Source organism: Miscanthus floridulus, chromosome 15 (assembly GCF_019320115.1).
Source record: "Miscanthus floridulus cultivar M001 chromosome 15, ASM1932011v1, whole genome shotgun sequence".
NCBI lineage: Eukaryota > Viridiplantae > Streptophyta > Magnoliopsida > Poales > Poaceae > Miscanthus > Miscanthus floridulus.
In genome coordinates, this window is record NC_089594.1 from 23,588,514 (window position 1) to 23,613,682 (window position 25,169).

The 25,169-nt window shown below is 44.5% G+C and overlaps 2 protein-coding genes across 4 annotated transcripts; one reads left to right on the plus strand and one right to left on the minus strand.

Annotated features, from left to right (window-relative positions):
- The first annotated feature begins 6,197 nt into the window (after positions 1-6,197).
- On the plus strand, positions 6,198-11,392 carry LOC136508261 (uncharacterized). Of its 3 annotated transcripts, none has more exons than XM_066502911.1 (4): positions 6,198-6,616; positions 7,102-8,370; positions 8,471-8,550; positions 11,045-11,392. In XM_066502911.1, the coding sequence occupies exons 2-3, from the start codon at positions 7,132-7,134 to the stop codon at positions 8,507-8,509; spliced, it is 1,278 nt and encodes a 425-aa protein (XP_066359008.1). In that variant the 5' UTR covers positions 6,198-6,616; positions 7,102-7,131; the 3' UTR covers positions 8,510-8,550; positions 11,045-11,392. The 3 variants fall into 3 exon arrangements, with proteins under 3 accessions (XP_066359008.1, XP_066359007.1, XP_066359009.1); XM_066502910.1 differs by having other exon boundaries at positions 6,198-6,621; positions 7,102-8,366; positions 11,045-11,391; XM_066502912.1 differs by having other exon boundaries at positions 6,466-6,616; positions 7,102-8,366; positions 11,045-11,391.
- Positions 11,393-12,768: 1,376 nt separating this feature from the next.
- LOC136509251 (uncharacterized) lies at positions 12,769-22,815 on the minus strand. The gene is made up of 7 exons (XM_066504074.1): positions 22,477-22,815; positions 17,265-17,350; positions 16,529-16,717; positions 15,394-15,502; positions 13,861-13,975; positions 13,343-13,526; positions 12,769-13,236 (listed from the first exon to the last, which is right to left on the minus strand). The coding sequence occupies exons 4-7, from the start codon at positions 15,419-15,421 to the stop codon at positions 12,931-12,933; spliced, it is 633 nt and encodes a 210-aa protein (XP_066360171.1). The 5' UTR covers positions 15,422-15,502; positions 16,529-16,717; positions 17,265-17,350; positions 22,477-22,815; the 3' UTR covers positions 12,769-12,930.
- Positions 22,816-25,169: the final 2,354 nt, after the last annotated feature.

Below are 25,169 nucleotides of genomic sequence, written 5' to 3' on the forward strand. Positions count from 1 at the left end.
AGCGACGGAGAAGATGCGACGAGGCTAGCCTGTCGTGATGTGGGGAGGCGAAGTGGAGTAGGCCGAGGTCACGTGCTGGGTTGGCTACGTCCGTGGGCCAACTCAGGGCGCTGACAAGGCGAGCGCGGGATGTGGCGCCAGCGGGGCTGTGGCTGCGAAGGAGGCCAGGCTGGAACGGGGCACCGCGCGTGCGGGTTGGGTCGTGGCTTGGCTGGGCCGATTATGGCCTGCGAGCGGCGAGGGCGCTAGGTGTGTCAGGCTGGGCTGCTTGCTACTGCTACTACCCGCGTGGGCCGAGAAGAGAGGAAGGAAGGAGTGAACTGATTTGGAGAATAAAAGGAAAAACGTTTTATTGATTCAAGGTAATTTTGCATGAATTCAAAAGAGAGTTCGGAGGAATTCAAAGCGGGTTGGAGGGAGAAAAAAAAGGAAAATGGAATCTCCCTTTTTATGCCCCTAGAAACTTGGATGAATTCAAAGAAATTGAAATGGATTCGAAGAGAGTTTGATGGGAGAAATGAAAAGAAAAATATTTTTTCCTTTTGAGACTCACGGAATTTTGTAAAGAATTCCAGAGGAGATTCGAGAGGAATGAGAAGGAGATGAAAGGCAATCGCAAGGATTGAAAGGAGGTTGCTATGGATTTGTGCACTTCGATAAAAAACCTAAACCAATTAAAGAACTCCGACAAACTCCTAAAAACAATTATATATGAATGCAAGCTTGACCTAGCAACTATATGCTTCACACATTGCAGGAAAAAAAATAAAAAGTTTGGATTTTTGGCTTCTCGAAAAACCAAGATTATTACAGCTGCTTGGATGGTTGGGTTCGGTTGACAGAGGGTCTTGCTGAGGTTGCTCCATCAACGGAGGAGTTGGTCAGTGTGGTCCAAGGGTTCTTCTCGGAGGGGTGAGACTAGCTCGTGCCCTTCTAAGAATAGCCTCTGGGGTGGCGGACCTAGGATTTTAGTATAGGGTATGCCTATAAAAAAGTTCTGATGCATTCAAAAAAAATCTCATTTAATTCGGTAAAACCATTTTCAAATCAGTAAAACCACATGCATCAATAATATGATAAGCCCTAAATTCAAAGATTAAGCTATAAACTACGATATAAAGTTATGTTGCATGCTATGTTGCTAAAATGATCTTACAATTTATCTGACCTTTTAGCCAACACGTTTTAAGGGGCATAAATGTCTCGACTATATCATTTTATTCACTACAAAGCAAATATGTCGTTTAATAAATATGACTAAACAATCATTCAAAAGATATCACCTATCTTATTTCAAGTTCATTTTTACTAAATGGATAGCAGCGTAGGAAATACCCTTTAATTATTTTAATCAGGCAGTTAGCATACAACCAGTAGGTACAACAGAACAGTTTGGGTGGATTAATTAATGACGTACGCATCGGGACCCTCCAAGGCCTAACTACGTGGTCCTCCCGTGGCTGCGACCGTTCTTGGGCCAGAAAAAGGCTGTTTCGGCAAGGCCGTAGCGGCGGCCGCTGCGTTATCGTCTTCTCAAGTAATTTTTTCTTGTTTTCTTTTTTCACAGAAATAACAGAATACATGTATATGTCCTCTACTGGCTGGAACTACAGGTACCGCCACTTCGTCAAGGAAATCTTCCGACAGATTGAACCCAACCATACTAGGGCGCTAACAGTGCAGAAACTAGAGATGGTTTCTATATTTTAAGACCTTGTGCTAAGAAATTATGCTTCACAATGCAATATTTCTACAATTGAGTCCAGATTAAAATTACCCAATCATTCACCTTCTATCACAGTGAGTTCACCAGATCCTCTGCTCCATGGCTCACCTTAGTCTCGCAGTACTTTTCTCCTTGCAGCAGTGAGTACATCCACCGGCCGGGAGCCTGGGACGAGTACTAGTTGGTCTCGATGGCACCGGAGGAGCCATGGAGCCCGCACGCCGCCCGCTAGATGCAGCAACCCATCTGTGCGTGCTTTCCATGCGCGGTAGGGCAGCGCAGCCGCACAGGTCAGCGAGCGGCAGCGCCTGGCCGGCGGCCGCGATGGCATCCTTGCCGCTGCCGTTGCCATCGGCAGCGGCCCTTGCGGTGCGATAGGCTTGGGGCCGGAGCGAGGAGCCTGCCGCGCGAGGTACCACCGGCGGTCCGCGTGAGCGAGGCTCCGCGACAGCACGCGAGCCGGCGAGTGAGGCCTGCGGCGGCACGTGAGGTCCCACGGGGAACCTGCTGAGCAGCGGCGAGCCGGCTACCGGGGCTTCGCGGCGACGCGCGAGGATGTCGTCGCTGCGTTGCGGCGAGCCGGCAAGCGAGGCTCCGCGGCGGCCGCACGAGCTGTGGCGGCGCGCGAGGTCCTGCGGCGGGCTCGGCGAGGCTTCGCGGCGGGCGCGCTTGGCCGTGGTGAGCCGGCGAGAGTGGGTCTGCGTCCGCGCGCGGGCGCACAGGATCTGCAGGTGCCCATGGAAACCATGAATTCCTTCCCAACGCGGCGCGATATACAGGCTGTTCGCTTGCTCTAATCCATAGTAAATTTTCGCTCGGAAACAGCGTTTTTCTCTCACACCAAACCAGCCAGCAGTAAATAATCCACGATACGATACGGCCTCTCGAACAGGCTGATAGTTTCATGCGACTTCGTGATGTGTGAAGATGTCGAGTCTAAGGGCATGTTTAGATTAAAATTTTTTTGCGCAGTATCTGTCGCATCGAATCTTGCGGTGCATGCATGAAGTACTAAATATAGACGAAAAAAAATTAATTGCACAGTTAGGTGAGAAATCGCGAGACGAAACTTTTGAACATAATTAGTTCATAATTAGACACTAATTGCCAAATACAAACGAAAATGCTACAGTAGCCAAAATCTAAAAAAATTTGGATCTAAACGGAGCCTAAATAAGACTCGGTTTCTTTGTTTTTGGCTCTCTTTTCTCATAAAATCACGTGGCAATAAATATATATAAAAACCATGATGGTTTCTGTATTGGAAGTGTCCTTATGCTCTAGCTAAGGCTGGACAACAAAAACTCGTAACTCGCTAGCTCGCTCGACTCGCTCATTAATGGCTCGGCTCAAGCTCGACTCGTTTTATAATAAGCCTGCTCGTTTGGTAATGAGCCAGCTTGAGCGTCCGAACGGAAAAAAGTACACAGAAATTTCGTCTTTTTATTACCGGTTGTCATAGCGCCCGAACGTCCGGCGCACTAGGCCTCGTTTAGTTCCACTTTTGGGAGGTGCTAGAAGTACTGTAACATTTTGTTTGTATTTGTCAATTATTGTTTAAACATTGACTAATTAGGCTCAAAAGATTCGTCTCGCAAAATACAAGCAAACTGTGTAATTAGTTATTTTTTTACCTACATTTAATACTCCATGCATGTGTCTAAAGATTTGATGTGACGGTGACATGATGGGGAATCTTTGCACTTTTTCATTTTAGAGGGGAACTAAGCCCTCGTTTAGTTGGGTGAAAGGTGGAAATTTGGCTACTGTAGCACTTTCGTTGTTATTTGACAATTAGTATTCAATCATAGACTAATTAGGCTCAAAACGTTCGTCTCGCAATTTTCAACCAAACTGTGCAATTAGTTTTTTTCGTCTACATTTAATGCTCCATACATGTATCGCAAGATTTAATGTGATGGCTACTGTAGCACTTTTTGAAAAAAGTTTTCGTGAACTAAACAAGGGCTAAACAAGGCTAATGCGTCTGGACGCCGGTGCCTGCTGCCCGCCTAGTCCAATCAATCGATTGAGTTATCCCTCGTTTAGTTCATCCCAAACTCCTAACTTTGTCACTATGTAAAAAGAAGATTTCCCGTCACATCAAACTTGCGGTACATGCATGGAATACTAAAAGTATACGAAATTAAAAACTAATTGCACAATTTGGTTGTACTTTGCGAGACGAACATTTTGAGCCTAATTAGTCAACGGTTGGACAATTATTACCAAATACAAACGAAATGCTACCGTGGCGCTACATTACATTTTGCCAACTTTGCACATCCAAAGCTTGGCAACTAAACAAGGCCTTAGTTCCTCTCTGCTCTCGTTGTTATTTACTCCCTCCGTCCAAAAATGAGTGATGTTTTAAATTTTCGTGCCATGAGTTTGACTCGATTTGTAGAAAATACGTGCAATATTAATATTTTTAAATAAATTTGTTAAAAAACTAGACTGAAAGATCTTTTCGATGATACTAATTACTTAGCATAAATATTTATATATTTTAATATATAATTGCCGACAGTCGTTTCTCGGGAAGCGAGAACGACACTTATTTTGGGACGTAGGAGTATCTATATTTTTTTTTTTCATGTTTCTTGTACCCGCATCCACACTGATGCGCTTGCACGCGCACTCACACTGCTGCGCTTGCACGCTCGCGCCTCTGCCACCCATCTCGCGCCTGCTAGCCCTGCACCGGTCCACAAACACATGGGGCTCGTGGGGACCATGCGTGACACCCAACGCCTCTATGCCACGCTTGACATCGAGGAGAATTATATCGGTCCGCAAGCACAAGGGACTCATGGGGACCACCACCACCTATGCCTAACACCAAACGCCTCCATGTCACGCCTGGCGTCGAGCAGATAGTACAAAGATGATAAGTGAGTTGCAACAATTGATCCAGTTTTGAAACATCCGGTCGCAATAATTACAACATACGTTTGAAGACAAATAAAATATTTAAAATATATGTATGAAATAGTTACAAAAACACCTAAAAACACCATAAACATATTATTACAACAACACCGAACAAACTGCTGCAACAAATAGGTGGAAGTAGTTGAAACGCCATGAACATATTATTGCAACAACACTAAACAGACTGCTGAAACAAATAGGTTGAGGCAGTTGAAACGCCATGAACATATTAACAACACCGAATAAAGTATTGCAACAAATAGGTTGAAGCAGTTGAAACACTATGAATATATTATTGCAACAACACCGAACAAAGTACTGCAACAAATAGGTTGAAGCAATTGAAACACCATGAACATATTATTACAACAACATCAAACAAGCGTTGCAACAATAAGTGTGCAACAACATCAAACAAGCGTTACGCTACTACAACAACAGAAACAAGCTTACAACAACAGAGCTCGTTGAAACCCTAGGCACAGTTGCATTCCTCATATCCAAATCCACAAGAGGTGTACGAAAGGAGGAGAAGGGCTCAGTTACTACCTACCTTGCCATAAGCTACTGTCGTATCAATCATCTACGGTGGCATGGAGGGCGTGGGGACAGGAGGGAGGAAGGGAGGAGGAGGAGGGATGGCACGGCCCGCTAGAAGCCAGTTGCAACATTTCTCTAAAATATATTTGCTTGGACGAATGGTGCTCGTTGTTGTGGAGCTCGAGGCCACGGAGTGTGCGGAGCTTGCTGCAGAGCTTGTTGGCGGCGCGGACCTCGGCCAGGAACACAGCAGGTGGATGGAGCATAGCCGCGATAGGAGGCGCAAGCACGGGCATGGACACGCCTGGCTCCTACAGGGTGGCGCCGGCGAGCGGCCCAGGCGAGGGCGGCACCAACGAGCGGCTCTTTGCGTCTGGCGGCGCCGACGAGCAGGTCGGGCGAGCGTCCGGCGCCAGGGACAGCGCTGGCCGTTCCGACGGCAAGTGGAGGCGCGCAGACTAGAGCTACACGAGCGACGTGGGCGAGTCCGCGAGTGGATGAGGATGAGCCGCAGGTCTGAAAGGGGAATGAGCAGTGAGATTTTTTTTTTCTATAAACGCGGATGAACACAGGATCCGGATGGATAAGGACGCGTCCGTCCGTATCCGGACACCCGCCCTGGACTATCACTGTTTTATTATTGGCATATATATATATATATATATATATATATATATATTGGTATATAGAGATATATATATGCCAATATATATATATATATATATAGATATAAATTTAGATATATAGATTACAACGAATCTTCCACTTAAGTCAAAGAAAAAAAAAGGCCCAATAGAAAAATGCGACACGGAGAAGACTGCTCGGCACATTCCTCCCCTCCGAATGCTAAACAAAGTCTATTTAGAACATAGGAATTTTACAGGATTCAATTCATTTTCACAAAGGAAAAAGTACAGAAACTGGAAAAATCCCGCATTCGGCCTAAACCGACCAGCCAAAAAATACCGAGCACTCAAAAGAAAAGAGTAGGCCAGGCCCTCTCTCTCTCCCAACTGTTCGGCCGCTCTGCTCCCCTTCTCACTCGCCGCGCCCGCCGCTACCGCCAGCTCCGGCTCGTGCTCAGGGTCCGTCTGTCCAATGGATCCACACCTGCGTCAAGTCCAAGGTCCATTTCCCAGTCGGTAACCGCCTTCCGGCGCCCGCCATCCGCCGTCACACCCTGCTAGGGTTCCCGTCCAAGACAGATCCGTCGCCGCTGGTTGATACGCGTCTCCGGCTGCCGCGCCTCGAGCACACGGCTAGGCAGACAGCCGCTACCCCCTTGGCTCCTCACTACCTCGATCAGCCGTAAGCCCCGACAGCCCTTCTGCAGGACTGCAGTCTGCAGTTGTCAGGCAAGAGCCGCGCAGCTCTCCACTGCTCTTGGTCTCATCTCATCTAGTCATTGATGAAGTGGTGAGGTTCAATTTTAAACTTCTGCTACTTAGACACTGCCATTTACAGTTGAAGCATTTAGTTCAATTCCTAACAATTCCATTTTATGTTACTGCTGCTAGATAGTCGAGGTATTGGAAATATTGCATTGCTCTTTAGGAATATGGATTATTGCTTTTAAGGAAGAATGAAAATACTGTTGCCATTTTATGGGTACTGTTTCAGAATTGAACTTGATACATTTTGAGACCTTGTAAAGTCCACACCTGGTGCTTTTTTAATATGGATTATACTGAATTGGCAAATTTGTACTTGTATAACGTTTTTTGAGTATGGATTATACAAAATTGCATGTGAAACATTGCATAGGACTGCCCTATGTTAAAATCCTAGTTCTGCCACTATCAGTTACCAATGTTTGAGGCTTGATTCAGTATTCAGGTCGTGTATGCAAAGAATTTTAATCTTATATCTTTTCTGTTCTGACTGTTGTCTTGGTGGATCAGATCGCCAAACGAGAGCTGCAATCACTCAAGATGTCATCGTCTCAGGCAGCTGGGGGCAGCACATGGAAGTGCCGCCGCACCTTGGGCCCTGGATCTTGCTGGGCGTCACTGCCTGAAGATCTTATCCGTATGGTGGCGTCGCGCCTGCTTGACAGTGACTTTCTGGACTACGTCCGCTTCCGAGCCGTCTGCACGAGCTGGCGGTCCAGCACCATCTCCCCGAGTGGCCGCGGGGTCACTGACCCGCGCTTCCACCCGCGCCGCTGGATGTTGCTTCCCGAGGGCCACTACCTGTACCCAGGCCACCCCAACCTGCATGGGTATGTCCACTTCCTCAACCTCGACACAGGGACCTTGGTCTGCGTCCAGATCCTGCTCCTAGGGGATCACTGTGCCATTGACTCAGTTGATGGCCTCCTGCTTCTGCTGCGGAACTCAGACCAGGAAGGCACCGTTTGCCTTCTCCACCCTTTCACCGGCGACATCACTAAGCTCCCACCCCTAGGGACCCTCCTCCCACAGCCACAGGTCGACTCTTGGCTACCCAACGGCCCTACACTACACAGGATAAGAAGACTTGTAAGATTTGTTTGTGCTTCTGTTTCCTTCAAAGCTGGAGCCATGACCATCATGCTTGCGCTTCATGACGTAGCGCGTGTAGCCTATGCTACCTCCCAGGATAGGCAATGGACCCTGTCAAGCTGGCAATGCCCTTTGATCTATTCACCATTGTCGTTCCAGGGAAAGCTATACATTTTTTGCGAAGTGTATACTCCCAGATTAGATGAAATGCACCAGGTCTTCCAGATTGACCCTCCCGAACAGGATGGGGCCGGTGCAGATCCTCAACTACAACCACCGAAGTTGATTGCCACAATCCCCACAGGCAAATTCATCCAGCCTGATGGTCTGGTACAATGTGGCACAGAGATCTTGGTGCTTGGACACAATGACCTTTTAGTGTCACAAATTTTAGTTTGCAAACTCGCAGACCTTGTGCTGCAAAGGTTTATCCCAGTAGACAACATTGGAGGCAATACCTTATGTCTTGGAGAAAGGAACCTAAGTGTCTCCTCTAAGATCCTGCCTACAGTCAAGGGTGACAATGTTGTCTACAAGCGTTCAAGACAACCCTATCTTGCACAGTACCACCTCAGTAGTGGCAGTTTGACACCAGCAATTGATAATTGCAGCCTGTATGGCCGTGCACCGGGACCAAGTAGCCTCATCCACTATATCTTCAGCTGCTGCAATCGTGATCTGTGGTATGTAAGTGTATTTAGTTTATTTTCTTTCTGCACTGTCTCTCCGTACAGTTACTTGTTTTGTTTTGGGCTACCTAGAAGATTGTTCCATTATGTGCTTGTAGGAACCGAGGACTACTATTCAGAAGAGCAAGGGATGCTGATGGATGGTTTGTGGAATATGAAGAGCAAGATCAATAATGAGGCTAGTCCTTCATCCCTTGTTTTCTATACCAACACATGGTTCATCAATCTTGGACTAGAATTTGCCAATACCTTTATTATTTTTTAAATCACAGTACAACGTAGGCATGCATACATGTACGTACACTCATCTCTATGAATGCAAGCATACACACCATACCCCTATGTCTCGAGATTGACAAAGTCATGACATGAGCCTCACTGTCAATGAGTATGTTGCCTACCACTGAAAGAACAAGGCCGTTAAATCTTGTTGTAAAAAAAACAAGGCCATTAAATCTTGGAATAAATCTAGGAAAATGCGAGCAATTGTGTGCAGTAACGGAGCTATGTAGAGGCCAAAGTGCCCCCCCTAGCAATTGCATTTTCCTAACGATGTCTATGGTTAGTACTTAGGAAGTATTAGAGATTTATACACAGAGATAACTTGAAAACTATTGGCCCCTCCTTGAAAATCTGCCACTGCTCAAGTGTACTTTAACCTGGATGGGCATGTTCCACCACAAGAAACCCAACCACCTGAGCTGTGCTCAGTTTGCCAATACCCTCTTTATTTGTAATCCTACACGCCAGTTCTTATGCTACTCGCAAGCCCTTGTTTTGTATGCAAATCCAATTCGCACAACCAATTAATTGTTTCATTCCTTTTTTTAATGTCACATTATGTTATTTTCATATCTATTAGTTGAAATTTACGTCATTTATACAATTATACTGCAGCATTATATAACCCATCTTCCAAACAAGCCTTTATAATGTGCATTACTGCATTTTCCTAGATATTTCCTTCACCAGACCTCACTTTGTGTGGGAGCTTTCCACCCTTGCCTTTATTACTGAATGCAGAATGGTTGCAAAATTAATAAGATGCTTGTTATGATCGGCATCTCCTATACCAGGCGCAGGCCCATTAGTGGCTAATGTAGGCGCAGGGATTAGGGGCTCAAGGCCCAATTTATCATATTTAGCACTATATTGATAATTCCTATTGTTAGATGAGAGGGATAGCTATATATATATCTTTGTAAGATAATTTGGAGGAATTAAGCAAAAACATATTATTGTTTCCGGCTTCCTGAAGGGAGCCGGGAGAATTACTTTGCCCTAGCCGCCTCTTCCCTCTTCCTTCCCGCGAGCAGCAGCCATGGCACCAGGGCGCCGACGACAGGGCTTCCAGCCACGTCCTCCCCTCTTCCACCCCTACAACCTCCGCAGCAACTCCGGTAGGGCTACTAGTCCTATCAACCTGGTATCAGCGTTGCCTGGAACGATGTCGGCCCCTCCGCCCTCCGCGTCGCTGCCGATCTCCTCCACCGCGCCGCTGCCCACCGCGTCGTCCGAGATGTTATGACCGGCATCTCCTATACCAGGCGCAGGCCCATTAGTGGCTAATGTGGGCGCAGGGATTAGGGGCTCAAGGCCCAATTTATCATATTTAGCACCATATTGATAATTCCTATTGTTAGATGAGAGGGATAGCTATATATATATATATATATATATATATATATATCTTTGTAAGACAATTTGGAGGAATTAAGCAGAAACATATTATTGTTTCCGGCTTCCTGAAGGGAGCCGGGAGAATTACTTTGCCCTAGCCGCCTCTTCCCTCTTCCTTCCCGCGAGCAGCAGCCATGGCGCCAGGGCGCCGACGACGGGGCTTTCAGCCACGTCCTCCCCTCTTCCACCCCTACAACCTCCGCAGCAACTCCGGTATGATGTTGTAAGGCGCTTCCTACATATAGAGATTTTGCCCATTTGTCTCATTACCTACTACTGTTTTGTGCTACCAGCCTACCATAGTAGAGGTGGATGCCTTAGTTTAGTGTAAGGTTCATGTGTGCAATGGCCTGCCCAGCCACCGGTTATCCCAAAATAACTAATTATCAAGTGCCCCCTTTTCTCATTATCCTGAAACAATCGTTCACATTTGGGTAACTGTATTCAACACAGAGGCACAGCCCTACTCACATTATATCCAACTGATGCACCGTATCCCTCTATGCCATATTGTTGCCGCCCTTCCCAAGCTCTCTTCGTTGGCCTCCTTCACCCGTAGCAGCAAGTTGAGTTCGGCAGGGTGAGTTTGGCAGGATGAATGGTTGTCAGTGATCAAGTATTAGCTAGTTTAACACACTGCTGGGTCTGACACTCTGACTAGTGATTTCTACGTTTATGTAGTTTTGACCAAAGTAACTATGTGTTGGGATTGGGATTTTTTTTCATGACACTGGTGGCATGCTGCAAATCTACATAATTGGTTTATATTAAAATGGTCGAAACGAAGTAATCCTAGAACTAGCTTATATTTTTTATTGATGATATGAAGTGCTATGTTTGTGCTTTCTGTCAACAATATTGATATTATCAATATTCTTCTCATACCCCATTTCTTTTTGCACATTATATTTTTATATATTTTATTAATCAATTTGATTCAATGGGTATAATCATGCATTTAACACAATATTCTTCTCATACCCCTTTTTCAGGCGTAAACCAACACTTGGCTACCAGTTTATACCAGCATAGCAGTTTATAGCAGTATCAAAAGGATATGAGATTCCCAGTTGTGACAAATACTATCATTGCTTATGCTAACTTTCACAGTACCTTGCCGTATTATGTTACTATATATTGTTCCTTACAAATCTTTATAGACGTGCTGCACTCTGGCACCAGAAAATTGTTGTAATGTGGATCTTGACAAATTTATTGTTAGTATACCTCTATCGGTAAAGTGTGACGTTTAGGTGGAAACTGAACACCATCTTTTCAAATTCTGCCAAAGAAATGGCAAGGTCTTACGTTGCTGCTTTAGGGACGTTCTGCGTGGCGCCTAAACTCTTCTGCTGGTTTGGGATCAGTAGGATCTTTGCTTGATTTACAGTGGCGGATAGCAGACTCGCGGTGTTATTCGTTGCAGGCTTTGACATAGCATCCACCGCTCTGCATAGAAAAGGGCAGTGACCGATTTACTACTACTATTATTTTTTTCTGTCATATGTATTACTACTACTAATTCATAAAAGAAAGTGTTTTGCAGCGCCATAAATGGCACCCGTCAGACCATGTCTATAGATCACATTCACTTGTTTTATACTAAATAAACTTTGGCTATGTCCATATAATTCGTACAAGAGTTTTGGATTTCCTCGCTCACAAACCAAACATTTGTTTCTGCCCCCCGAATCTTCTTTAAATGTATCGTAGCATCCTTGCCAAGAATTCAGCATTACCCATGTTCTGATATTGCCAATTTTCTAAGAGCTCTCTAGTGGTTTACTATGGCTTAACAAGACCCGAACTTTAGCCGTGCAATTTGAGATGTGAAGTGTGCATTGTATTAGGCTATTAGCATATGTCTCTTCTTTCTGCAGCTAACACTTCTGTCAAAACTATTAGAGAACCATTGGGAGGAACAATCGAGTTTCTTTACGGATAGCGACTAACCCTGGCTTTCGTCAATTCTGGTAAATGTGTTCAGTACTCTACAATTCTAGCCTGTAATGGAATAGTTATGAAACCTACTATTTTGTTCATTATAATTATTTTTGAGCAATGACCCTAATAAACTGTGGCACAAATATTTCATACAGACGTGTTGGTAGCTGGCCTTTTACTATTGTATCATAACCACACAAACCTCAAATGCAAAGGCTTGACAGATAAGTACGTCACTGTCAATTCCCTACATGTACCATGTGCATAATCCAACGTTTTTTATTCAATTCCTATGAGACTTTACCATTCTTATCTTGCCTCTGGCGATACCATGTGCACAATCCAATGCTTTTTTAGTCATTCCTACGAGACTTCTACCATTGTTATCTTGCCTCCGGTGACTGAAAGAAGGGATGGTCTTTGTAAAGATCATCATTTACCTTATCACTTGTCATATTTTAGGTTGGTTTGAATAATTGTTTGGGTTGATAAAAAAAAACACGATCGAAGGGGGAGAGGCTCCCCACCCGTATTTCATTAAGAATAAAGCGATTCTCCCGATCGCAGAAAAAAAACCCCGAACTCTGGCTACGCCAGCGAGGGAATTTTTATTTGCCCCCAGCCCAAAGAGGTGTCGTCGGAAAGCACTAACCAACTGAGCTAGTTCTTTGGCATAGCTTGGGTTGATCCATCGCTACTTCATCCTCACTTGCATATTAGTACGACGAATGGGATAGTCATCCCACTAAAGTTAATGAGATGAACTTATGATAGACCATCATCTAGGTCAATTGTTACAAAGTGTGGATCAAATGAATATTTTGAGTGATAAATTCGACAAAAGCAATATATGATCAGTAGAACACAGAGACATGGTGTCATGAACATGTGCTGTACAGGCTCTCCAACATGTACATCATTGTTATATTCGCACTTAATCACTCGCATTTGCCAAACCAACCATCTTCAGCATGTTCCGGTCCTCCTTGAATCTCTCGAGGACTGTCCCCTTGACTAGCTCCAGTTTTTCATCTTGTGATCCTCTCGTTTGTATACCCCAACATTCAATAACTTCTGGGCTGAACCTATTTGTCTTGGAAAGGGGAGGGCTGGTAAACGTGCTACAAGTAAATGAGTGCCCTTGATCGAAATTTGCAGATAAAAAGAGTCCGAAATGATGTGGCTGCCCTCCAAATCCAATACCATTGGGTATGTTCTCAGAGCTGAAGTTTATAGCACACTGCCAAAATAAGCTAATGATGTAAACTACCCTTTATATTCTGGAGATGATTAGTAACACAAACAGTGAAGGAAAAAAAAGCAGGATATGTCAGAGCAGAGCATACCCATTGCAAATTCTTGTTTGCTCCAGTAGGGCGGAAAATGGATGCTTGAGGATATAATTTGAAGAGGAATGTCTTCATGTCACCATAAAAATTACTGTGCCTTTCCCAAGGCTGCGATGCATATCCACCATAAACTGAACCTTCTGTATCCTTAACAATCAGAACAGTCTGAGCATCTCCATTCCTATAAAACAAGAAACATATCAGAGAAGGACATATATAAGTCCAAAATTATTCAGATGGAAAGTATGAGCAGTGATAGGGCAAGAATAAGGACTCTCTTGAATCATGAGGATAGGTTGTAAAATTGCCATGCTTTTGCCCATTATTAGCAATGACAATTGGCATAAATGCGGCTGCTAAACAAAGAAAAGTGACCAAAATCATATCATAAGGATGGAACTTAGTTTCATTATGCCATTTCCATATATAATAACACATCTTTATTATTATTATGAATAAAGTTTTAAAAATGTGGCTTTCACTCCAGCAGATCTACAAAATTGAAGAGTACTCACGTTACTTTGCCTAAGAAAGTGTTGAAGCTTTGTCCATGAAGAGAACTGTGATGTAAAAGCTTCCACTCTTGCACCTCTTGTTGGGAAAAGCCTCCTCCAATATGCCAGGCATGCTCTTTATTTAGAAGCAGCAAATCAGTGGAGATGTTTTCAGGATAATGAAGCAGTGGTACTTCAAACCCTGGTCTACCTACTGTCGGGTACCATAATAAGGAGTACCCTAAGCAATATCCGAAAAAACTTGCTTAGACCCCAAAGAAAAGTACCAAAGCCAAGATGCCCTCAGGCAGCCCCCACCACGTCCGAGGCAAGCTCGGCCAGCCAGCCTTCTACGGTTAGTTCTCCGACTCGCCCGAGGCAGGCTCGGCCCGAGGTAACCCAACAGTCAATCCTCTAGTTCGTCCGAGGCCCCAGGAACCGGCCGACTCGCCCGAGGCCGGCTCGGGCAGCTACACCGCAATCTCCGCTCTGCCTAATCCCTCTGACGGGGCGTCACACCCATTCAATGCTCCCAACCACTCCAGCAACGACAGCCGCACTCCGGCGCAGCACGGCGACATGACCAATGGGACAGGGGTCACCTCATTGCCACGCTGCCCATGACGGAACAGGGCAGGGGTCACTGGCCGCTGTGCTCTGCACTATGCCCACGACCGAGGCCAGTGCTGCACTGTGTCTCCCAACCCTTGCGTGACATTAACTGCCGGCCATTACGGCGCGGCATGCGGGTCACATCCGCCTGTAACCTCATAATCAACGCACATGACTACTACTCCCTCTGAGCCTTGGCTATCCGCTTCAGGTCCCTGTAGCCTCGGAACCGGCGCCCGCCGAGCCCCCACGACGGCCAAGCCTCTGCGCCGACCTAGCCTCGGCTCTCTGCGTCGTCAAAGCACAGGGATCGGCACGTCGTCTATAGAGCAGGCCATGCCCTGCCCAGCGCCTACAGGAGTCCCCACGTCGTATAGGGTCAAGCTCCTGTAGCCTCGGAATCAACGCACCCACGCCATCGCCCCGACCCGGCCTCGGCTCTCCACGCCGGTCAAGCACACAGGGATCGGCACGTCTTCTACAGAAGAGGCCATGCCCGCCGGACATCCACAGGAGTTCCCACGTCATACAGGATCAGGTGTGACCGACGCGTTGCTCCAGTACACCAAGGACCGAGACCACACCGCTGACCATGCCGCTACAGTGAAGAACTACAGGGCTCGAACCTGCCTTCTATGTTAAGGAATGCCACGTAGTATACTTGTACAGTGTCCTGTGCCCCCCTTGCGGCTATAAAAGGGAGTGGCCGGGACCCTTTCTAGGCACCGAAAAAGATCAGACAACTTGCGATCAGACCACACCACACTCGGTAACACACACCTTCATTGCAAGAGATCAACATCTCACGCAATCAAACACTCCACTCTTAGAGACCTGGGATAAGCTCCCTCTCTCGCCCGCTTGTAACCCCCTACAACAAGCACTTCGGTGCAAGAAATACAAGAACTCTCCCCCCTCCACTGGACGTAGGGCACTCTTTACCCGAACCAGTATAAACCCCTTGTGTCATCTTGCATCACCATCCGGGACAGGGACATGCAGCCACAAATTTATTCGTTGGTTTAGGACCCACTGGTCCGAACGCCAACACCTACAAACGAAGTAAAGTCAGCAAAAGCGTGACATGATATATCATGTACGTTGTATTTCATTTATACTGCTCAAATGCTAATAAGCATGCTAGATGTATAAGCGACTAAGCGTACAACTAAAGATACCATGTGCAGAACCAATTGAAATTGCTTCAGAATGAATAGGCAAGTGTGAAATGACATAAGTGACAAATGCTGGCACTCATGCAGCACAAGCACCATATCTAGGAAATGTCCTAATAACTGAATCTAGTAAACACGTAAAAAACACTAAGCCAAATAACATATTAGTTCTAATTGGTATCATGTTGTGGAATCAAGTAAGAAAATATCAAATTCACTACACTTAGAACATTTATTTAATTTAATTAATTGATTTGTATATTAAATTACATTATTTATGACTTAATCAGTCATATTGGCATCTTTCTGAAACTCAGCAAAACATATGTCTGTATCTGCCATTAATCCAGGCATAAAACATAAAAGTACGGTTGAGAATGAGGCATGCTTGAGAAAGAGGTCTCAAAAGTTTGTAGGAGGAGAAAACAGTATGCCTCAAGACTATTTGATTTGATATGGTTTTGATACTTAGAAAAGCAATGGTTCCATAATAACTTCTACCTCTACTACTTCTGATACAAGTTTTAGAGGAATAGTCTTAATGTAGTATGGCATCCCATTTTTCAATAAAATAGTATAAGTTCTTCAACACTATGTCTTTGTATTTTCACATAGTTATGTGCATGGCAAACTACTTAGATGTAAGATCGCATCTACATCCTTTTGTACAGGTTTATGAGCTTATTCCTAACACTCCAGCTGCAGAGTAAGTGCATAAACTTTTTTGAGAGAATAGTGCAAAAACTTCACCCGGACATCATGGTGTAAATTCCTAGATGTGAGGACTAATGAGGAATGACCTAGCAAAAAATGTCAGCATCAGATGGGTCTGATTGTTTTGTTTCAAAAATTACGGAAATGCTGCTTAGGAATACTAACAGAATGGCACGAATAAGACAGACCTGAATCAGGGGGCATCAACAAATTCCCAAGGAACTTCCTCAAGGATGGCAAGAGAATGCACCAGTTCCTGAAGTCTGATAATGACATAGACTTCTCTGAGACCCCTTCAGCATCCTTTGAAAATACTGCAGAGTTGAGGAATGCTTCAAATGGTCTGTTGTTGGAACCTTCAGCAACTTCCTTCTTTACTGCAAATATAGTTTTATAAACGGATGCCAAGACAGATTCCAAATCAGACCTGGCAGTGCACGGAGAGGTAAATGCAAGAGTAAACACCAATTAACGCCTAAAAGTCTAAATAGAAAAAACAAAACAAACAATAAATCATAAGATTTGTTAAACACAGAGTATGAATTCAACTAAATGCAAACAAATTCATCTCAGCCAATATCGCCCAGCAAAAAAACTACCTGAAACATGTTAACCAGAAACTCCAACCCCTCATTCATAGCAATTGAACTTTTTATGTATACTATAGTTTGACACTCTTTTCGCTTGAACTTATCAGCCATGGTATAGTATTTTTCTCTCACAACAAAATAGCATCAGCCGGCTACCCGGCTTATCAGCTGCAGAAACCATCAGCCGAACATGATTCTATATCAGAAACAATGTCTTTGTTTGAAGGCAATTTTCAAATTTGAAGCATTCAACTATTGAATCAGCTTAGCAAAGGACATGATCACACATGGCATGCCAATATATCAGAAGCAAATAATTTCTCTCGAGCAATACCTAGTTAAGGCACCATCTCCTGTGACATCACATAGTTGATAAATGAATTCATCAACCTCATCTCGAGTTCCCCTCCCATATGTTGCCTACATGCAACAAAGAAAAGAGTGTCAAACTATAGAATACATGCAAAGTATACTACATACAAAAGCTTAAAAGCTCACATTGAAGCATCTCAGTGGATCAAAGCACTAGTGGTATACTGGTATAGGCATTCTTATCAGAAAACTAAACAGCCCAAACCTAATATACTGAACAAGATGTCATGAACCAGGCCATCGGATGGGCCGAAAATTAGCTGCTAGGCAGTTGACATCTGCTCAATTGGGTGTTCAACTGGGGTTCGATGGACTGCTGGTATACTCCTTTACTGGATGTTCTTCTATTTGGTTGCTGCCGAATGGACATACACTACAAAGTTCCTTGGCCACCAACTGATCGAACATGGTATGCTTACTGTCAAGTTCAACATTGGGGCCTACTACAGAAAATTGGGATTCATTTATGTGATAGTGGCATGGCTCTGTCATATTTTGCTGTCGATGCTCGTGAGACTCACTATGTGCTTGAGAGCAAGGGAGATGTGCAGCAGAATTCTCCAGGGCCACCACCGATATGCAGCTATCTTGCAGCTCCCAGGCTTTTCCACTTCCATGCCCACCAGGTCCACCTAACTGGACATGGAGTTTTGGTTTGCTAGATTATGATGAGTATTTCTTATCGAGCTACAGAGTGTATTGCAAAGCAATATTCAGCGAGTTTGCGGATTGGTTCAATGTGCTAATTTAGTAGAACAACACAGAATAGAATCATCCAGACTATAGTATTCAGATACTTGTACATGTATACAATAGGCACTTGGGCCATGGGCCTTATGGGCCAGACTATGGGCCTTATGGGCTAGACTACTAGTATAGACTATACTATATACTTGACACCCCCCTTCAAACTCAAGGTGAATGCTGATTAAGAATCAGACACATTGAGTTTGAGAAGATAAAAGCGATGATGTTCCTTTGTTTGAGGCTTGGTGAAGAAGTCTGCCACTTGAAGCTCATATGAAACATATTTGAGATCAACTGTGGATTGTTGGCAATGAGATCTAATAAATGATGCATCAACACCAATATGTTTGGTCAGCTCATGCTTGATTGGATTATTTGCTATTTGAATAGCACTCATATTATCACACAAAAGGGGTGTAGAGTTATCACATGAAACTCCAAGATCAACCAGCAACCATCTAAGCCAAATTAGCTCAGCGGTGGTAGTAGCAAGAGCTCTAAGCTTTGTTTCTTTGATTTCCATGCAATCGGAGAAGTTTCAATAAATATGCAATAACCAGTGATAGAGCGACGGTCTATAGGATCACTTGCCCATGTAGAACCAGAGTAAGCATGCAGCTGAAGTGGACTTGACTTGGCATAAAATAGTCACTGTGTTGCTGTCCCTTGTAAATACCGTAGAACACAAAGCAAGTGTGCATAGTGAACTGATGTGGGGGCACCAACAAATTGACTAAGAATATGTACAACATGAGCAATGTCGGGTCTTGTTATAGTAAGGTAGACAAGACTACCAACAATATGACGATATCTGGAAGGATCAGCAAGAGGTGTATCATCATTGGGTCGTAGCTGAAGATTAAGCTCCATAGGTGTTGCTATGGTTCGAGTATCGGAAAGGCCAGATCGAGCTATCAAGTCCTGAAGATATCTCTGCTGTGACAGATAATAGCCATGAGATGTCATTGTGACTTCTATGCCAAGAAAGTACCTCAAAGGACCGAGATCTAACATCATAAATTGTTCATGAAGACGTGCCTTTACAAAGGCAATATATTCAGTATCATCACCAGTAATCAACATATCATCCACATAGAGTAAGAGTAGTGTGCGCCCACGCTCAGAAACATGGACAAAAAGTGCAGAATCATGATCACTAGGAGTAAAACCGGCAGCTTTAACAACTGAAGCAAATCCTTCAAACCATGCACGAGGTGCTTGCTTTAATCCATAGAGCACGACGAAGGCGACAAACATAACCATCTGGTACCTTAACACCTGGGGGTGGTTGCATATAGACTTCTTCATGTAGATCACCATGAAGAAAAGCATTTTTAACATCTAGCTGGGAGATGCTCCATGAGCGAATGGCAGCCACAACAATGAGAGCTCGAACAGTAGTCATATGAGCAACAGGAGCAAAGGTCTCATCATAGTCACGACCATAAGATTGTTGAAAACCTCGAGCAACTAGGCGAGCTTTGTATCGTTCGATTGATCCATCAACTTTGGTCTTAACTTTAAATACCCATTTGCATGTGATGGGGACAGCATGTGCAGGTAAAGGAACTACCTCTCAAGTACCAGTACATTCCAAAGCTGCAAGTTCTTCAGACATAGCCTGCTCCCAAACTGGAATATCTGCTGCCTCCTTATATGAAGAAGGTTCGAGTTCACTAGCAACACCAGAAATGAGAAAACCAAGCCTATCGGGCGCATGAATGGTGGCTCGATTTCTAAGATTATAATTTGTGTCTGGACTAGAAGAAGGATCATGGGGAGAGTCTGTGGTACTGGCCTCAGGATCATGAAGACTAGAAGATGGCTCAGGATTTGAAGGAGCACGAGGACGACGACTATATTGGAAATGAATGGGAGGGCGTGGGCGTGTAAGAATAGATTGTGAAGGAACGGGATCAGAAGAAATATGTATATCAGGTGGAGGCGTGGGAGAGTCCATAGGGGGAGTAGATGAGGAAGGTGATGATAAATCAACGTAGATAGGAGGTAATGAAAGAAAGAAAATAGAGTTATTTGAAGATGATGATTTTGAGGTGGGTGTGTGGAAATAAGGACAAGACTCAACGAAGGTGACATCACGAGAAATACGAATACAGTGAGCAGAAGGATCATAACAACGATACCCCTTATGCTCAAGGCTATATCCTAGGAAAGCACACTCAACTGACTGAGCGGTCAGTTTAGTGCGTTCATGAGGAGCAAGAAGGACATGACACTTGCATCCAAACACACGAAGATGATCATAGCTAGGAGGGGATCCATGTAGAATTTCTCCAGGACACTTGCCCTGAAGGCGAGAGGAGGGTTGAAGATTAATTTGGTAGACAACAGTTGAGATAGCCTCGGCCCAAAAGTGAGCAGGCATGAAAGATGCGATCAAAAGAGAGCTGTTTCAATAATATGACGATGCTTTCGCTCTGCAACACCATTTTGTGCATGAGCACCAGGACATGATAATTGGGCAAGAGTTCCTTCAGATGAAAGAACCTGACGAAAGGCATTTGACAAGTATTCCCCTCCAGAATCGGAACGAAAAATGTGAATAGTAGATGAAAATTGAGTATGTATCATACGAGTAAAGGCTTGATATATAGACAACAATTGAGATTGATGTTTCATAAAATAGATCTATGTATAACGAGAGTAGTCATCAATAAAGATAACATAGTATTTGTGACCACCTTTTGAAGCAAAAGGAGCCGGGCCCCTTACATCTGAATGAACAAGATCAAAAGGATGTTCAGTTCTAGATTTACTAGTGGGATATGGCAGTTGTATCTGCTTTCCCAACTTACAACCAGTACATTCAAAAGAGGGATCTATGGACACTTGGCCAAGAACACCTTGCTTAACTAAGCTGGAAAAATGAGAGCCACATAAATGGCCCAAACGGTGATGCCACTGAGGAAAAGTAACCATAGGATAAGCGAACGATGGTGATGATGGTGGTGGTGAAAATGTTGACGAAGACATCGGTAGATGTAGACGGTCAAGGATGTAGAGGCCAGAGGAACTCTTATGGCGATGGCTAGTACCAAGAAGAGCTTGGGTTCGACGATCCTGAACAAAGCAAGAGGTATCATCAAACACAACGGAACAATTCATGTCAGTAAGTTGACCGACAGACATAAGATTCATAGAAAGTTGGGGCACAAAAGAAACATTTGAAACGGTGAAATCAGAAGTGGCAAGATTGCCATGATGAGTAACAATACAAGAACTACCATAAGCGGTTTGAACATGTCGATTTTTAGGAAGAGGGCGACAAAAATCCAACTGAGATTTATCGGAAGTCATATGAAAAGAGGCACCTGAGTCCAAGACCCAGGGTACAGAAGTACCTGAAATGGAAGCTGAAGCTATAGAGCCACCAAACATGTAGGCACCAACAGGTGTGGAGAACTGTGATGCTGCTGTAGTGGTACTTGGAGGCACCGGTGGAGTGACCGGAGAAACAGTTGCTGTAGTGCCCTTATGAGATGTTGCACGCTTGGCCCTAAACTCCTTCAAGAGATGTGGATATTTCTGAAAACAACGCTCTTCAGTATGTGTTTTTCCACCACAATGCTTGCATTTTGGTTTTTATTTAGGTTTCTCTTTAGAAACAAGAGAGCTATCCATGACAACATACTGAGGAGGTGCTGCTAGGACAGAGTGTTGAGGAATTGGAGGAGCAGCATCTATAATGCGAAGCCTTGTCTCCTCAGCAAGTACAGCTGAAAGTGCTTCAGCCATGGTAGGAGGACTGGAGCGCCCAAGGATTTTAGCATGAATAGGCTCAAACTCGGACCAAAGGCCCATCATAAAGTGAAATATCTTGTTTTGCTGCTCATACTTATCCCTGAACGCACACTCCTTGCAAGCTGAATTAGGCTTTGGCACCATTGAGTCTAACTGACTAGATAGTTTCATAAAAGCAGTATGATATTCCTCAACCGATAGATCTTGTTGCTGTAGATGATGAAGTTGTTTGAGAGTGGAATAGCGAAGTGCAGAGCTACTTTGCTGATACCGCTCCTTTAGAAAATCCCACATTTCTTTAGCTGTATTGAAATCCTCCAGAGAATATCTTATAGTTGGATCAACATTCATGGCTAGATTAGCCATTACATGGCCATCAACATCACTCCAAGCCTTTGCATCTTTGTCACTAGCATCAGGCGGGGAATCTGTAAGATGTGAAGCGAAGCCGGCACCGACAGAAAGAAGAAGCATTCTGAAGGAATAAGCCCACTCTCTATAATTCTGACCAGTCAATTTGATATCAAGAGCAGGAGCAGCAAAGGTAAAAGGTGCCATAGTGGAGATTGATGCAGCGGATGAACCCATTTACAGTTCTGACAGCCAAGTAGCAACAATGACAGCAAGCACGAACAACTAGCTTCTCAGGGGTAGGAGGCTCTCACAGAAAGCAAGCAGGCAACGCTGCACAAACAACCGGCCGGACGGGTGCAGATGTGCAGGCGCCGGACGTCGATGCCAGTTCGTGGGCGGACAGCCGCGCAGACTTCACGGGTGTGCAGGTACGGTGCAGCGACAGCCGCACGAGTAGACGACGAAGGACCGCGCGAACGGCGCGACCAGGACCGCACGGACAGCGTGGGGACGGGCCGCGTAAGGACAGCGGCCTCGGATGCAGAGGATTTTGGCCTGGCAACGAAAAAAAATGAGGGGCACCGCGACCGAGGACCGTTCACCGGCGGTGATGACTGGCCGACGACGGCGGCGGCGGCGACGGTGGAAGACCTAGCTCTGATGCCATGCTAATTTAGTAGAACAACACAAAATAGAATCATCCAGACTGTAGTATTCAGATACTTGTACATTTACTCCCTCCGTCCCAAAATAAGTGACGTTTTGGGTTTTCGTGCCACAAGTTTGACTCGATTTGTAGAAAATACGTGCAATATTTATATCTTCAAATAAATTTGTTAAAAAACTAGACTGAAAGATCTTTTCGATGATACTAATTACTTAGCATAAATATTTATATATTTTAATATATAATCGCCGGCAGTTGTTTCTCGGGAAACGAGAACGACACTTATTTTAAGACGGAGGGAGTATACAATAGGCACTTGGGCCTTATGGGCCAGACTACTAGTATAGACTATACTATATACTTGACAAATCATGGGCGGAGGCCCTTCCTTTTCTGTTGTTCCTTTGCATGCAAAAATCTTTCGGACGTGCAAACCCATCAACCAGCTATATGACACCGCAGCATACGAAGTCTCCAGCGGCATAAAAAAAAGATTAGTACCTAACACGTTAATTTAATGTACAATATGTTACACTAACATATATATATATATATATATGTTACATAGTTGAATGTATGCTGACACGATTAAAATTATGTTACATAATAATTGGGAGGATCTTTTAAAACCAGCGGATCATGCATGTCTCGATCAGCTGAGGTCGTCAGGAGTCAAAGCCAACAGATGCACGCGCTTCCTCTGTTCTCTCTCTGTCTCTACCTCTCCCTCTCCCTCTCCCTCGTTGGGCCAGATCAGCCACGCAGCACCGCACGCACACCACACACAGACACAGGGAAAGTGCGGAGATGGCGATGGGCAAGTCCGGTACCATCCTCGCGCTCTTCCTTGCGGGCACCACGGTGGGGGCACGCATTCCGCCGCCCAAGTGGGCACCGGCCGGCACCCAGCTGCTGCTGCCAACACCACCAGTACCGTCGACGTCCCCGCGGTGCACCCAGCTGGCGGCGCGTACCAGGGAGATCTCGGTAAGGATGATGTACGCGCGTGGCCCGGCAACGCCAACAGTATCAAGTACGTCATCCATCCCTGCTATCTGCGTGCGTGCGTGCATGCGTTTCTTTCTACTACTAGTGGCGGGGCGCGCCCCCATGCAAGAAAAATCTTGAATATACTTAAGAAAATAGCATGGCAGTAGGTTCAAGCATGGCTATGCATATATTACAGATGATATGTACCGATGAGGATAGGCCAAAAGAACATATTTATGAGATTGTTTTGCGACCAACAGACTGGACCGATCTCATTCGGAGTATGTACAATGGTTTCCTGCAGAAAAGAGGTAAATTAATTTGGTGGGTTTCAATATGGTGGGATAAGTGGGGAGCAAAAAACACAAGTTGTATGGAGTTACATTTTTGTTGACTGCGTTGTCACCAAAGAGTTGTCTACGAATTTTTCCTGGTCCTGCTGGTGAGCTGGTCATCCAATCATAATGGGAAACAACTAATGAGGATGCAAAACTCATTTCCACTACAGGAATGCGTAACCTCTTCTTTCTGCTGGATTGTTAATGGGAAAGAAAAATCGAACCTTAGATTTTTGCGCTGCATGCTGTGAGAACCACTGAATGGGCTGTATAGGGCATTGCAAATGCTGAATCTTCAGCCATCACAGCGAGAGGACATCTGAACTTGTCTGCACAGAATGCATTTGCGTATATGAAATTGATGGACATTAAAGCGAATAGAATGAAGTCCAATTAGTGGAAGCAGCAACATGTGAAATCTGTAGTCAATCGAAACAAATGGAATAAGCATAATTAGATGACTGCCTACACAACGCACGTGGCTAAGAGGCCCATAAAGATATATTGTAATGGTAACTATGATAGTAACTGTAAGGAGGAGGAGAATGTAACCTGAGCAAATTCTTATTTGAAATTCAATGGCCCCATGAATGGGGTCTGAAATTGAACAGAAACAGTTGTAATGGAAGGTTGATAATGCTGGAAACAATAACATACATTTATCGCTAGTGCATCTATGAAGAGACCAAACCTTGGAGGGGTCGATCTGCATGGAGTTTTGACGGTTGTAGAACAATTGGACTTCATATATTTTAGTTGCCTCTTATTTCATCCCAACCTGTAAAAGATAACCATGAAACTTGTTTAGTGTTAGCTATTTGGGTAGCATGAAAACTATGGAGAAATAATAGCTATGGAAGAGCTGCTCTTTTTAGCATCCTGACATGCCACTTACAGTCTAATAAATTTGTACAAAAGATAACAAAGTTTCTCAGTGATCGCTATTTTGTTTCCACTAATTAAAACTATAGGCAAATAACAGTTATGAAGAAGGTGCTCTTTTTAGAAC

Coding starts and splice junctions, on each gene's coding strand:
- LOC136508261 (XM_066502910.1), top strand. CDS start 7,132: ATGTCATCGTCTCAGGCAGCTGGGGGCAGCACATGGAAGTGCCGCCGC. Junction 8,367..8,470: donor TGCTGCAATCGTGATCTGTG/GTATGTAAGTGT, acceptor ATGTGCTTGTAG/GAACCGAGGACTACTATTCA.
- LOC136509251 (XM_066504074.1), bottom strand. CDS start 15,421: ATGACACAAGGGGTTTATACTGGTTCGG. Junction 13,976..15,393: donor AGGGGTTTATACTGGTTCGG/GTAAAGAGTGCC, acceptor TTCTAAATAAAG/AGCATGCCTGGCATATTGGA. Junction 13,237..13,342: donor CAAACAAGAATTTGCAATGG/GTATGCTCTGCT, acceptor TTATTTTGGCAG/TGTGCTATAAACTTCAGCTC.